Raw genomic sequence first — 16,048 nt, 5'->3', positions numbered from 1 at the left:
CTTATCGTAAGCATCAATGTTGTCCACAAGGTTTCAAGTCTTGAGAAAGACTGAATGTGCTCTACAAGGTTTGGTCCAGTGGCTACAAGCTTTTGGTACTTGGAGTGCTTTTTTTCTTTTTTAAAAAAAAGATCTGCTGACACCTCAAAACGGTGTGATGTCTAGAACGGGAGTAAAAGCCAAGAGTATTCAGTGAGCCTCCTGTTAAGATCTAGTATTTGGTACTTGAAAAACTAATTTGAAAAATGAACTGATGAGCTGAGTATTCATGTCTAAAAGTGGTAGTAATGTTTGGGTTTCCTTTTCCATTCTTGGTAATTGTCCAGCTCATATTCTTTTGGTTCTCTTTAAGACATTATTCTAAAGGTCACAGAGGGAAATCCAACATCTTAACCAACCTCAACTTGAGGGCTACAGCAGCACTAGCCTCCCTGTGTCATCTTTGTTGCTGAGAATGCCTGTTCATGTGTGTGTTAGTTCTTGCAGCTGCAGGCCTCACATCTTACTGCATCAACTGCATCGATGTCAACAACTGGCTTTCAGGTGTGTGACCATGTGCAGCAAAGTCATAACAGTGAGATCAGGAAGTATACAAGTCCAGCCAGAGAAAAGAGCAACCAGTGCAAGGTTTTAAAATTTCTGCTCTTTCATCTAGATTTAGACACCTAGATTTTTTTCTTGGTATTTTAAAACCAATGTTCTCTAAAGTAGTGCTTGAGCTGTGGTCCTTTGGGCTGTAATGTCCAGGTTATAGGTACTATATTGAATTTGACTTTAAATCCTACAGTACCAGATCAAGTAATTAAACATATTTATACCTCAGGAAGCAGTAAGAGTTGGGGTGATGTCAATGCCAGAATACATGATGAAAACAAGCTTTGTCCTTCTGTCCTCTAACTTTATAGTTTCAGGTAACTTTGAAGAATTTACATATTTTGTCAGTCATGCATTACAAATACAACTTCAGATTGAGTCAAAGCATGCTTGGACAAGTTATAGAGCTCATGCCTCTTTGCTCTTATCTGTTGTGAGGAAAGGAATGAGGTCCCTCTTCCAAAATGCTAAACACATTTTTTGTGTAAGCTGCAGCTGACAGGACAAATGGCTGTGCTATTTCAGTGAGCAAGTCTGGTATGGCTATTAATTTTAATCCATGTTTTCCCAAAAAAATTCTGGTAGTTGATTGTAGCCACACACACTGTAGAATATTCAGACTCCCGTAAACATTTATACACGTGTTCATCTAAACAGAAAAACACCAGAAACTTTTCTTAGCAAATTTAATGTCAAATTTGTAACAGAAACAAATATCTTGGTACAAATCCCCAACATGTTTAAATTCTCCAAACATAATCTTTAAAATTGTAAGTCTTTCAACCATTTAAATTGACCTTTAAGGAGGAACAGAAGTGCAGAAAGTCAAATAAGTATTTCTACTTTTTAAAAGTGCCCCTGTAAGACCAGCTAAAGCAACTGTTACCTTGAGGGTAAGATGTAAACCTTATCACCATAAGATGCAAGACTTATCCTGAAAAATGTCAAGTTGCTGACCTGAGTGTGCTTAAAAAATGTCTAGTGATTAGTTTTTCCCATCTAGGTCAGTTTACGTTCATTTTGAGATCGAGAACAGAAACTTCAAAATATGAAATGTATCACACACACATTTCCTGAACCGCCTGTCCCATACGGGGGCGCGGGGAACCGGAGCCTATCCGGCAACAGAGGGCGTAAGGCCGGAGAGGGAGGGGACACACCCAGGACAGGACGCCAGTCCGTTGCAAGGCACACCAAGCGGGACTCGAACCCCAGACCCACCGGAGAGCAGGACCTGGTCCAACCCACCACGCCACCGCACCCCACTTAAAATGTATCATGTACATTCAATTCCCAACAGCCTACTGAAGTAAAACTGATCTTGTGTTACTTAAGGCTTTATTATCATAGTCAATTATTGGCGGGAAAACAATTTGCAGTGAAAATCCGAATCCCCATCATAGACCCCAGAGTTCTTCAACACACAGTCAATATTTTTTGGCAGCTCCTTGTAATTCCAGAGTTTTGTATCCAAAATCAGTTGCTCTTTTGAGAGGCTTCCTTGCAGTGGTTCTCTAACATGTACTAACCTGGCGACATCAGGAGAAACTCTTAACGTCGCTCCATAATTCTTCAGGACTGAGTGCACTGATGTCTGTATGATTTCCCTAGGGTTGACGAGCAGCTTGGTGGGATTGAAAACATTTTTCCTGTCAGGTTCTCTGTAAACATGCTCCAAGATGTTAATTCCTGGCACTTTTTTCCATCTTGCGAAGCTGAATGTCCCACTACTGTCAAAGACTGTTTTTGGGAAGATGTGGTTCTCAAACACAAAGACGTTCACAGAAGGGTGCTGTCGTTGGAGGTCTTCCATGAGTAGCCCCAGTGTGGCATGTTGATATGGAACAATGATTTCATCAATATCATTAAGGAGGACATATTTGGACTTGTACATGTTTCTGTAGATGCAGTCATTTAGAGTTGTTAACTGCCCAAAGTAATGGAGGTCACCTTTATGCTCATTAAAGTTCCACCCTCTTGAAGGGTTGAGGAACTTGTCAATGGGCCATGGCTCAATTTGTAGTGTCCCCTCCTCCTCGTAGTAGTGGAGGACCTTCTCAAGGTCTGGACCACAGCTGGTGTTATAGATGTACACCTTCTGTATGCCTAGGATCTTGTATACTTCTATGGTCTGGACAAACTGCAGCACATTGTTGTAGCCCCCAAACAGATTGGAGATGCAGGTGGTGAAGTTATACTGAAAGTTTTGTTCCATCTTATTTTGGTTTTGTATGGGTAAAAAATGGCTGTTGGGGATCTTTGAGCTGGATGAAGAATCTGAAATTGTGACTGTTGTTGGCCTGCAGCTTTGGTCAACTTCACACAATAAATCCGTCGTGACATAAGGGAACCCAAAATGATCACTGTGCATATCTACCTGCGCCTCTGTAACATGGCGGTCTTCCTGTGCGCAGCTGATAATGCAGAAGAGTCGGTTCAGTTTGTCTCTGTTTATTATGCTAATGATGCGAATTGCCCCATTTATCCTGTGATCCTTGTATGCAGAAATTATAAAATGTTTTGTATTGTTAACAGGTATTATATTCTGCTGCATAGATGTGAGAGAGAAAACAGGAGCTGGGTGATAATGTGAACGTCTTGGCTGTAAATCCTTTAGTACCACCTCTATGAAAGCCATGACTACAAGCAATATCAATGATAAAAATATCCATTTCATTGAATACTTTCTCTCCATGTAGATCCCAGTGAAACCTGCAGGACCAAAAAGCATTAAAAGGATGAATATAATTGCAAGTTTTTCTATTTGCATAACAATGCCATTCCCAGAGAAAAGTAAATTAGGTTTTCCATTCAAGGTTCCTGTGATTTCTGCAATGGTTTAGGCAATGTTATATCCTAAATATTAATCCCAAGTTAGGTACATTTCTAAAATTTTAACAGATGGAGATATGATTTAGCACCTTGAAGATCACCAAGTTAGATTGCTTTTTGTGTCAGTGTGTGAGACAAGTGTTTAAGGGAAAAAAAAAAAAAAATCTTGAAGCTCCATTTTGACTGTATTTAAAGGTCCTACCTTTCCAGTTAACATGCTTATGTGCCATTGCCTGCTTGTTGGCATGTGATGACTGTATAAAACAGTTCAATTTAGGATCTCTGTAGTTTAAAATATTAATTCCTTTCAGAGATTATTTCACCCACTGAAGAGCTGAATTAAACAGAATAGCTGTGATGCACAATCCAGGCTTCTCTGATTTTGAAATTTGGCTTTCTGGAGTTTTGAATATGTTCTTTTTCTTCATTTTATTAGGATGAAAGCAAATATCTAAAGTCATGTTTGCACTATTGTTCAGGGCATTAATCTACAGCAGGTGTGTTGGTTTACAAACTGGAATTTCTGCATAACAGCTCTTTCCAACTTTTTGGAAAAAAAGAAAAAAAAAAGCTAAAAAAAGCTAAGAGCCAACTGTTCAGAAATTTCAGATAGTTTGTAAATCAAGGGATGCCAGTGCTAAATTGAGAACATATACTTTTTCCTGTTTTTCAATAAATGGCTGCACAAAATGTACAAACAACTAATTGTCTCCAGGCTAGACCAGACTGTCTCTGGAAAGGTTTGGAGTCCGTTTCATTCTATCCAACACTTTGGATCTCTACCTCTGATTCAGGAGTTGCATAAGATCCCCATCTTTGGGGAAAGATTGTCATATTCAGCACTCATCTACCTCGGAAAGATGTAGAGAGACCTGGTGATCCTCAATGGTCTATTGTGGTCTGCTGTTGCTGTCAACCCAAAATTTCCCTTCAATTATTTCCCAAATTGGGCTCCAGAAATGGCCATTTTTATTTGCAGATCAATCGATGGAGAGTTTCAACTTCGTGATAAATAACTTTTACCTACCCAATACAGCTACGCAAGTTTACTTCCCTAGAAGACAGACTATGGACAGAATTTACTAAAGCTGAGAAATGGCTCATGTCAAACTGCTCCAGGGGAATCATTTACATCTGCATCATACACTATTTTATCAACTGCAGGTACTGGCTCTTTTGATGTACTGCACGAGATGGAACAGGCTCTGCACTTGTCTTAGTGATTATGAAAGGTCATCTATATGCGTTAAGGTTTTCCCTGCCTGCACCTCCCTCAGCATCCAGGAAGAAATGTCAAGCTCATTCTTAGAATCCACCTTATCTACTAGACACACAAACGAGGTACTTTCTACCACATCCGTTTTTGTGTTAACTCGCAGCACATCTCGTTTATCATCAAATTATGTATGTAGGCTACCTACTCCTGCATATTTGGCAAAGTAGTGTATTAATGTTGTGGTCTACACTAGACAATTGCTCTAAATATTTGGATGACTTAAATGTTTAAAGTTTCTCCCACTTGAAAAAGTGGGATATTACTTCATTTAGATGTCCCCCCCCCCCCCAAAGTGACTTCCAATGAACACTAGCTAGCATCTTCAGCCTACCCCTTATTTACCCAAGGTAACACACTACTTACAATGAGTTACTCATCCATACATCAGCAAAACACCATCTCACACACACAAAATGGGTGACTTGGTCACCAGTTCAGCATGTCTTTGGATTGTTGGAGAAAACCCACAAAGACATAAGGAGAACATGCTAACACCACACAAACTGACCAGGGATTGAACTCATGCCCTCCTGCACCACCCAGGCACTATTATCCAACAGCAGCCCTACTTACTATGCCGTGGTGCCGTCTGAAAATTGGAAGTGCTTGAACAGGGAGAGGTTCTGTGAAAAAGCAGAAGTAGCACAAAGGGGAGTACTGTGTGCATCAACATATACTTCATATGAAGCCTTCCCCCCTTCAAAAAACTTACAATGTTAATTACAAACCATTTGTCCAGCTGGGTAATTTCACTGAAACAATTTTACAGCATACACCTTGCTCCAGGGTGCTGCCCCAGAGGTGGGGCTCAAACCTGTAACCTTCAGAGCTACAGGCAGTGACTAACCACTATGCTACCAGCTGCCCTGGTCTGCATAATAGTTGCAACGAATTCTGAACTATGTGGACATACTTCCGGACATTACTAGGAAACGCAGCACAATCGTAACTGTGATGCATTGTAACGTTTTAACCTTGAGCCCACCATCTGTTTATGTGGGCATACTTTGAGTTTAGCCGTGTTCTCTCTCTACATTCATTCAATATACACAGGACAAGATGTAATGTATGCATGGTGTGTAACAACAGCTGTACACAAGGACCCAGTCCACCCAACCTCACCGTGAGGCCACAGAGGAAAAACATCCAGCATATCTCCATGACTCAAAACCAAGCAGCTTATCTAACATCTTTCCCTAACTAACTCAACCACAGAGTACCAACATGGTCATTTCATTGACGTTGTCAAGCGGACATCTCCCTTCAGCGGCACTCCGTTGAATTAGGCCCACGACACCTCCAGGAGGCTCAACAGTCCAGCCTGGTGTCCCAGACCCACCTCCTCCTCCACACACACATTGGATACCCTTCACCCTCAACAAATACAGCAACACCACAAACTCAACTAACCCCATTTAACCACAGATCCATACATACCTTCAAATGCACCATCTTCACAAACTCAGACCATCCCAGATTATACCATACCTGCCAACAAAGAACTACAAATGCACTACTCCACAAACTTAAAGTAACCTAATTAAGAAGGCCACACCTCCTTACCACCAGGTGCCTCCCATTACTAGCCACCTGCCACTAATTTTACCAACCACTACAGACCTCCCCCTAACCTGTAACCCCAACTACCCTGTTCTCTTCTCAACCGTAAGCACTAACTTGCCTTTTCAGCAGTCTCAGACAGGTCCTTCAATGCCACCCTCAACAAATGGCATTTAACACAAAACTCCCCCAACAACGATGCAGCCAATTTAGCTGCAAACCTTCTAACACCAACCTCTACTGGTCTCGCGTGAGCCCACCACCGGCTCTTCATATTTTAACGATTTCTGCTCATTGGCCTCCGAACAGCACTGTTAGCTCTACAAAATACACGATCCTCTCACACTCCAAATATAACACCATGTCTGGGCGCGATAAAGTAACCGCAATGACCTGCAGCACCTGGAGCTGTTTGCCCACATCAGCAAGCAGCTTCCAGTCCCGCGAGTTACCCCCCCCACAACCGAAACACGGCCGCTCTTGCGCGGTGTTACTACCTCCTGCCCGCACAAATCCAACTGTTTTACCTATAGTGCAAAGAGGCAAAGAATTCCCCAATTGCTGCTGGCTCTCAAAAACACCTGCTAAATATTTAAGTATAACACCCCTACGCCAAGCCGACCTTACATCCTGACAAAATGTGCATCAGCATCGCCACACCCCAACACACCTTACAACAACCATCACCTACCTATTTAACATTCTGTAGCATTGGCAGCACGTCGTAAGTTGCTCCTCAGTTTGACAATTAAAGCGACTCGCCTCCACAGCCCACACATCTCACCAGCATAGCTTCCTCATCTCCACACCTTCCCAGTTTACCCACTGACCCTGCTTAACTAACGTGACCACCTTCGCACACCTCACCTCCTCTTACTGCTCTCGGACCTCAACGACCAGCCACCGTTTGTCTGTTTCTGGGGCAGCCCTCCACAACCGTTGCACGCATCCTGAGCCAAACCTTGTCTTCGCCCTCTGCACGTGTCCAACCACAGCCGGCGGTTGCAGCGCCCTTTTTGCATTTCAAACCACACCTCTGGGGTTCCACCCCCTAACCATCCTCACCGAAGGTGCCACTTTTTTCACAAACCCATCTTTGGACTCTGCTAAAGTCAGCTCCAAACCCACTTTGGCACACTTGTATTCCTCAACCAAACTTGTCACTGGCAGCTCCAACATACCTTTACCATATAACGCTACTTTACTTAAACAGCGTGCCACTCCCAGCCACCTTCTTACCACCTTACTCATAAGCTGCTCAAGCTTCTTAACCTCCTGGACAGAAAACTCATAAACCATAAATAGCCCCTTAATGCGTGACAACAGCCGAACTGCGAACACCAAAAGTTTAATTTCCCAGGTAAGAGGGGGGCCACATCAATGCTCATTCACAACCACCTCCCTTAGTGGCATAACCTGCTTATCACTTAACAATGAATCATATCACCTGCCCAGGTGCTTGCTTAACTGGCTTATCCAGAAAAGTTGGAATTACTTCCTCGGTACTACAAAACTTACGGGATGCGGTGGCGCAGTAGGCTTGGCTGGATCCTGCTCTCTGGCAGGTCTGAGGTTTGAGTCCTGCTGGGGGTGCCTTGTGACAGACTGGCCTCCTGTCCTGGGTGTGTCCCCTCCCCCTCCAGCCTTATACCCTGTGTTGCCAGGTTAGGCTCCAGTTTGTTGCAAGCCCTCTTGGGACAAGTGGCTTCAGCCAGTGTGTGTGTTAATACAAAACTTCTCCTGCACTACCTTTCACTTAGCCCACTTCAAATTATCATTGAGCTTAGACAACAAATACAAGGAACCATAGCTGTGATTGTCGTCCTATCATCCCTGAATGTTTTAATAGGGGGTAGGTGCATCCCATCCTGCAGCCTCTCACCACCAACAACCCATCTGGAAGTCCTTATAATAACTTTCGTTGCCATTGTAAAAGCCACTGGCTAAATTGTACATCCAGCCATGATTCCAACCTCCAACCGATGCCAAGACGTTGTATAGCTTTCTGTACTAAAACAAAGCTGAATATCTCCAAAGTAGGCTTTCACCAGCCTTGCAACTTATACGTATGTTGCTACAGCCCTGTGTTGTTCATAAAACTATGTTTAAAAAAAAAAAAAAAAAAAAAAAATGTACACAGCTACCTATAAAAAGTCTCAGCTAAAAAGGGGGGAAAGGAACACTGTCATTATTGGATATGCAAAACTATTTTATTATGTAACACAAGGCTTTTTCTTCAGTTAAAGCACATGCACAAATCGTGTGGTGTGCAGGTTCACCGAGCTCTGTTCCTCAGAGCGAGCTGCTCTCATTTCTGTACAAGTGGACATATAAAGTGAATTAGACGCTTCCCTGGTAACACACAGCGACATGCTGAATCATAGCCAGCCCACAAGAAACTAAACAGGAGATACAGAGGCAGGCCTGGGTAAACAAAATTTCTATACTTTTCAGATATGGAGAAGATGCCATGAGCAGTGTTGTGAGCAAAATAGTACAAAGACTGTCAAAAGAAGAAACGAAAAATGAAAATGTCAAAAAATATGTTTGAATACTGTTCTTTGCATAAACTTTTTCACTTCCCCTTGTACAAGTAGCCGGACGACCGCTTTACCGTGCAGGAGCTATCAACCAGGAACATGACCAAAATTTGACAGATTCAGCTAGAACACATTTATTTCAAACTAGACGCACAGAAAAATGTATGAACTGGATGAAAACTATTTATAAATGCTGGTTAAACTGTTAACGTCAGTTAACCTCCCTCATATCTACAGCAGCTTCATGCTGGCAAGGATTCCTGCTTCTGCTATCTATCCTTTCGAGTTAATTCACAGAAGCATTATCTCATGTATAGCAGGTGCTTAGACACACACCACCCCTCTAGATAAGCTCCAGGTTTTGAGTTTCACCATGACCTCATCACAGGATAACCTCAGTTTTGCCGCTGTCTACTGAGATGGATCATCGTACCATCTCATTTCTAGCTCCCAAGCATCCAAAGACCATCAGGTCAGCTACTGGTCTCCTTAACGTTCCAACACCTTTTCAAGACCCATCTCTTCTCAGGGCAACTGGGGACTGTTTAGTCTCTGCTGCATCATGTCTACCGTGGCCTTTCTTCAAAACGTCTGTCTCATTGTGAAGCTTTCAGTTACTGTAATTACAATACCTACAATTATTTACCCATTTATGTAGCTGGGATTTTTTTTTTTTTTTTTTTTAACCAGAGCATTTCAGGGTAAGTACCTTGAACAAGTGTACTACATCACGAGTTAGGACTTGAACCTACCATTTCCAAATCCAAAGACGGCAGCTGTAACCAGTACACAACCTGCTGCTCTTCATTGAGACAGTAAAGTCTTAAAATAAATTTGCGAGTAGGTTTACTAGTGTAAAATAACAGTTAATTTCCTGTAAAAAAAAAGTATTGTGAAGCAAAAGAAACTGAACAAAATGAAACTGAATGAAATGTTACAATATAGATCAAACCCATACACAGGAGAATGCATACACTATACACTGTGGACTGTCAACTTACTCAAGAACTGGTGTAGAACACTGTGGCATGCAAGGGTGTGCCGGGTTCGAGGAGTCACCATGCGGGAAATGACTGTTGGATGTAGTGTGGATTTGTGTGAAGTTTTGTTTCTCTTCCCTATAATTTAAAATTATGCAAACACAACCAAAGCTTATTTAAATAACCAATGAAACAATAGTTATCAAATTATCAAAAGAAGAAAAATCAAACACAAAAAGAACTATGAAGTTACAGAAATGAGGAATCAATGTGTCACGACAACCCAGCACTTGTATCAACCAAAGTATCTACACTTTTCAAACTTCAATTCACACATAACACATCATAAATGCACTGAAAATGTCCCAAACTCTCTCCGACATCTCTCTCTCGCACTGTATGACTTTGAGTATACTGTTTTTTTCTAACTGACAGCAACTCCTCTGCATTTCTTGCAAAACAGCTATTTCCTGCCTTGCCTGTCAATTTTGGTGCGAGTGTACGTGTCCAAAAATCGTGCGTAACAGTTTACCATATAAATCCTACAAAATATGCCACTATAAACTTGGGTATATGCAAAACTACAGTAACGCATATAATATTAAACAGATTTAAGGAAAATTCACTGTACATATTTAAAACATAAAAAGTATACACAACAGCTCTGTATGTAGCAGTATATAGTATTACACACCTTTTTACACTTTTATACTTTCCGTCACTGCGAGCTGGGAGTTACAAGATGTGTTGTAATGGGGTGTCACCAGGGTCGTAAGTCACCAAGGAGAGGGCGGACATCCTGCTTTCAAAAGTGCTGTTTATGCGTGGAAATCCATTTTTTGCTCATTTCTTTGCGATGGGGGTTTCCCCAGATAAACCTGAGGAAAAAAAACAAAATAAAAAGATCAACCAAAGGCAAATTAATATTTAACAGTTGTCTGAGAAAGCTCACTTTCCCCAGACAGACATTGATTTATTTACAAGGACACAGAAAGTGAGCAAAGAGGTCAAAGTCGCACAAATACTGTGATACACACAACGTGCATTTTGTTGTCAAGTCCTCTCTTATTTCCCTTCCCTTGTTCTTACATTTTCTTTGTCATTTCCCCCCCTTTTCCTTGCAATATCTGTCTTTTTTTTTAGTGGGAGTCTCCATCCATGGGCAACATAATCTTGACCCTAACCCTTAACGGGTATTATTCGAGTAATTTGTTGAACATGTCTGGGTTAATTTGAATTATTCACCAAGAAATACGTGATTAAATAAATTTACTTAGCTAGACTTTTACTAGCTGAAGATGCTCTTTTAATTTCAATCGGGGTTTAGTGTCAAATACCCAAAGCAAAGGGGGTCCAACCAGGGCAGGGGTTATTTTGTACAAAGATGACTCCCCCCAACATCAGTCCATAAACCTGTGCTTTACGCTTACGCGCACACACACACAGAGTCTGAAGCCACTCGTCGCGGACGGGAGCAGCGCGCAAGGCTGGAGGGGGAGGAAACACACCCAGGACGAGACGCCAGTCCATCGCAAGCGGGACTCGAAGCCCGGACCCATCGGAGAGCAGGACCTGGCTGGTCAAACCCGCAGCGCCACCGCGCCGCCCATAATATTAAACACACATAATGAAAATTCAGAGTTTATTAATATGGACATTATTATATAAGCCATGTTCCCTGACAAAATAAATGTTCCAAAGTGATTGTTGCAACGATTTAACAACACACAGCTATAACTGGGAAAAACTAACTGCTCAGTCAGCGGGATAAAAAAAGAAAACGATTCTTTCCTCGCTTGAAACGGAAGGAGGAGCGGGTTCGTATGGGTCGGATAGAACTAGAAGCGCGAACATCATCTTGCCTGGTGCTGGTATCGTCACTTTGAGAAACTGTTTGTATATGAATCGTATAATATTTAGCAAAAGTAAAATAATAACAATGTTACGCGAAACAAAATGAGGTGCGTAAAATGCAACACCATGGCATGATTCGCACCACAAACTGAAACTGAAAATCATGACATGTTACGGAAAAGGAAATGAAATGCACACAATGTCTGAAATGAACAAAACTAACTACGCTGAATCGAGTCAGTCTGACTCTGATTCTTTTCTTTCGGAGAAACGCGTTTAATTAAACAGCTGAAGGAGATAAACACCAATAAAATAGAAATAGTTGTATTTTTGTATTATTACCGGTCGACTGTCGACGTATCCTGTAAAGAAAAACAGTGAAGCAACACAACTTCATATGACCCGCAGACGGTTATATTACGCCGCTACTTTGCCGCGGTGGCGATTTCGACCTGGGCTCCTCGCGCTGCTCGCGAAGCCTTCCTCGCGACACTTCTGCAAACGATCGGCTCGAGCGCACGGCCTGATAAGACGCGCTCGCGTTGCCAACGAGTGACGTCACGTGCGGCCCACACTCCGAAAGAAAAAAAATACGGACTCTGAAAAATTTTGTATATCTAATAAAATAAGAGAGGTACATTTTACGATTCTTCATAATGTCTATCCAACCAACTCCCAAATTGCTACTTTTGTTGGTCTCTCAAATTTATGTGTTTTCTGCAAAGTTGAGGAAGAAACTTGGCTTCATTTATTCTACCATTGCAGGTTAAATCTCTTGGGAGGACTTAAGTTGTTATTTATCTGATTATACAATTTGATCTTAAGTTTTCATTGAAAGATATATTTCTTTATTTTTCTGGCAGTGACCATGCTATTGATCTTGTTGTTAATTTTTTCGTGTTGTATTGTAAATTTTTTTATTCACAAAAACAAATTTCTCAAGACTTTGCCATATTCGATGTCTTTCTTGCTGAGATCTCCCTTATTGTAAACTCTCTTAAACTCATTGATAACAATAAGAATAACAAGTTTATTAAGAATTATGACCACATTTTTTGCATTAAATGAGATGCTACTGTTTTTTTCTTCCTTTTCCTTTTATAGTATGTTTTTGTATTTCAAAGCAGTGCTTCCTTTTCTGCAATAAAAAAAAAAAACCGGAATCATAACAGAACGCCTCTAATGCAACAGGTTAGACTTGATCAACTACATAGGGGTAGACAGAATATTCATAAAGAAAGAAAGATACTGTTGTTAAAGAACTATATTAATTAGTGGAAAAGCAAAAATCTATCTCAGAACTACTGTCCTCCATTATAATTGGGTTATTTTAAACTCCACAAGAGAAATATTGCCCCACGTGTTACATTAACATTTGCATAAGCGCTGCAGTTCCTCTATTTAGAAATACTGACACAGCAGGTGTAACTCTTCTGAACCACAATGAAAAACACTGTTTTTTTTTTTTTTTTACAACGACTTAACATTGCAGCATTTGGGCCTGCAGTACAGGCGGAATCGATGAAGTGGGTTCTAACTTGTTTATAAGCAGCAATTAAGCCAATGTCAATTAAAACTATACTAAAATAGATAATAATTGATGGGGGCTGGGGATAATGGCACTTTTGCTTCACTCACACACGGTGCTACTTTACTTTTTTTGTACAATCTTCTAATACTTTTTGTTAGAGTGATATTCATTTTGGAAATGGAAAATCGGGAATCAAAAGCCGAGAGCCTTCATACAAAATTTCACATAAAAAGAGTTTGTAAATCTAGATATGCCTGTTGTCACGGCCACATCATCGCACCAAACAGATGCACCTGTGGCGAATCAGGGAGAAGGGACATAAAAGAACTGCACCAGACTTCCCAGATTGTGGAATCTCTTTGAGTAAACCATAACCCCCCTGTCTGTGGCCTCCTGCAATGTCTCCTGTGCCCTCTTTCCTGGTTCCCTTGTCCTCCCTCCTACGTTTCCCTGGTTTCCGGACCTTTGGCTTCGTTTCCTAGCCCATGGCTTTGGATTCTCCCCAGTCTGATGTTTGCTCCTCGGTGAACTCCTGCCTGTTATTCGACGACTCTGTACCACATCTCCCTTGTCTGTAACCCTGCCCGAATACCCAGTACACCTGCAACTGGGTCCGGCATGTCTCTGTGAACATGACACCTGTATTCTGACCCTTTGTATATACCATGAATACTAAATGTAAAATAAATAGAAAATGCTACTGACAACTTCCCTTTGTCTGTTCCGGTATTTATATAGGCTCTGAGTACCCTTTCAGTTGAATTTCCAGCTGACTGTTAAAACGGGGACAGAGGCCAGTGGCAAGTGATGTTTTGAAGTACAGGTTCTTTGGTAATAAAGTTTACAACAGTAAAAAGGTGGGGTTTTAAACTGAATTTGCTTTGTTTTTGGAGTCTTCAGATTATAGGTGAAGCAATACATATTGAACAATATGTTTTGCAGAGTGTTTCCTGTCAAAAAGCTGGTAATGTTGAAGCTCGGTTGCCACCGGTTGCCTTTTCTTTAGCTTCCGAGTCCTGTCCGTGCGCAAGCTGATGGCAGCCGTGCTGAATTTGCAGTTTTCATACTTTGAGAAACTGAATGAGTTATCTCTACTTGTTTTGTAAGATGTTAGCTTTCACTATTTAATGATCAACATAAATTTCAGGTTCAGTCCAGCTTCCACATCAGTGAAGTTTCAGTGTCCATGTAGATAACCTCCTACATTCCAAAGCAGTTTTCTGGTTAATTGTTGACTCCAAACTGGATTTAGCAGTCTACCTTGTTTGTGAGTCTCTACCTTTCTAAAAAATATTCATCAACTTTTGAATTTTCCACATTTTATTTTCCTGCAATATAGGATCAGAATCAACTGACCGGATATGTATGAGTATTAAGTATATGGTATACACCACCTTACCCTGGTGCTCCTCAGAATTGACTCCAGCAAACAGCAGCCCTAAACACACACACACACACACATTTTCTCAACCGCTTGTCCCATACGGGGTCGCGGGGAACCGGAGCCTACCCGGCAACACAGGGTGTAAGGCCGGAGGGGGAGGGGACACACTCAGGACAGGAGCCCTAAACACACCGGTTATTGAAACTGGATGGATGAGTGATTTTCTTCAAGCATTCAGCTCACTTTGCTACTCTAGTCTCAGATGTTGTTTCTTGTTTTGCTTCTGTGTCTTTAAGAGGAAGTGGAGAAGTGGGTTGAGGGTTCCACAGCACCATACCGATCAACCACACTGATAGAAAAAAAGCAGGACTGGAAAATTTTGTCCTGGAGGGTGGACTGTTTATGTTTACTGTAAATGTAACATACTACTCCATCAGTAGCGTGTATTTACTTGGCCGACCCAGTGTAACCACCGTCCATCCATCCATCCATCCATCTTCCCCCGCTTATCCGGGACCGGGTCGCGAGGGCAGTAGTCCAAGCAGAGCCCCCCAGACTTCCCTCTCCCCGCACACCTCCTCCAGCTCCTCTGGGGGAACCCCAAGGCATTCCCAGGCCAGCTGGGAGACGTAGTCTCTCCAACGTGTCCTGGGTCTGCCCCGAGGCCTCCTCCCAGTGGGACATGCCTGGAACACCTCACCAGGGAGGCGTCCAGGAGGCATCCGGAACAGATGCCCGAGCCACCTCAACTGGCTCCTCTCGATGCGGAGGAGGAGCGGCTCTACTCCGAGCAACTCCCAGGTAACTGAGCTCCTCACCCTAGTGTAACCACCGTTGTGCCTTAAATAACTACAGCCGAATATGTTGTATACCATATTGGTCTGGTCTTTCCTCGATAACAGTTGTTTGCTTGCAGGAAGCTGTCAGAAGAGCATTTATGATTTCGTAATATGTTCTGTGAAATACAGTACACCCTTGTAACAGTCACATTTATACTTGGATTTTTACTCAGTGCCGGAAGTAACCTTGAAAGTTCTCCTGTTGGTACCCTGGATTCTAATACATCAGTGTATTTGTCTCAATAAGTGTTTTAAAGTAGGATTAGGGTCCAGTATAACTGATTGTTCTTTTATGCCTGCAGTAAAAGAAAACATGAGGAAAACAGATTTAACAGGAAAAGGAGGAGAGTGATTAAAGACCCCCCACCCCAGCCACTTTTCCCAAAAAGACAGAGGTGATAAGCTGCTTAGTTAATGATGTCTAGTAAGGACATGACCTGAAGTTGATGGCAAAGTGCAAGCATTCGTATAAAAACAACAATGCCTGCAAATGTAATGTTATGCTAACAAGCGCGTGAAAAGGTTAAAAAAGTATGCAAAATTCATATAAATTCCAATTGCTGAAATAGTGCTTCTGACAGATAAATAAATTAATTCTGCTTCAAAAGCAGTAATGAAGGAGGGCGTCGAGCCAAGTTACAGCTGATCACTGGTACTT

At 41.9% G+C, this 16,048-nt stretch overlaps 1 protein-coding gene across 7 annotated transcripts; it reads right to left on the bottom strand.

Moving 5' to 3' along the window:
* Positions 1-1,773: 1,773 nt before the first annotated feature.
* Positions 1,774-12,173, bottom strand: LOC108938105 (glycosyltransferase family 92 protein F13G3.3-like). Of its 7 annotated transcripts, none has more exons than XM_018758435.2 (5): positions 12,089-12,173; positions 10,477-10,660; positions 9,804-9,920; positions 5,276-5,325; positions 1,774-3,306 (listed from the first exon to the last, which is right to left on the bottom strand). In XM_018758435.2, the coding sequence occupies exons 3-5, from the start codon at positions 9,830-9,832 to the stop codon at positions 1,949-1,951; spliced, it is 1,437 nt and encodes a 478-aa protein (XP_018613951.1). In that variant the 5' UTR covers positions 9,833-9,920; positions 10,477-10,660; positions 12,089-12,173; the 3' UTR covers positions 1,774-1,948. The 7 variants fall into 7 exon arrangements, 6 of the variants coding, with proteins under 6 accessions (XP_018613951.1, XP_018613949.1, XP_018613950.1 ...); XM_018758433.2 differs by having other exon boundaries at positions 11,979-12,165; XM_018758434.2 differs by having other exon boundaries at positions 12,058-12,165.
* Positions 12,174-16,048: the final 3,875 nt, after the last annotated feature.

Source organism: Scleropages formosus, chromosome 17, assembly GCF_900964775.1.
Source record: "Scleropages formosus chromosome 17, fSclFor1.1, whole genome shotgun sequence".
Taxonomy (NCBI): domain Eukaryota; kingdom Metazoa; phylum Chordata; class Actinopteri; order Osteoglossiformes; family Osteoglossidae; genus Scleropages; species Scleropages formosus.
Note: the sequence above shows the minus strand (reverse complement) of the source record. Positions and strands in the feature narration are given on the sequence as shown.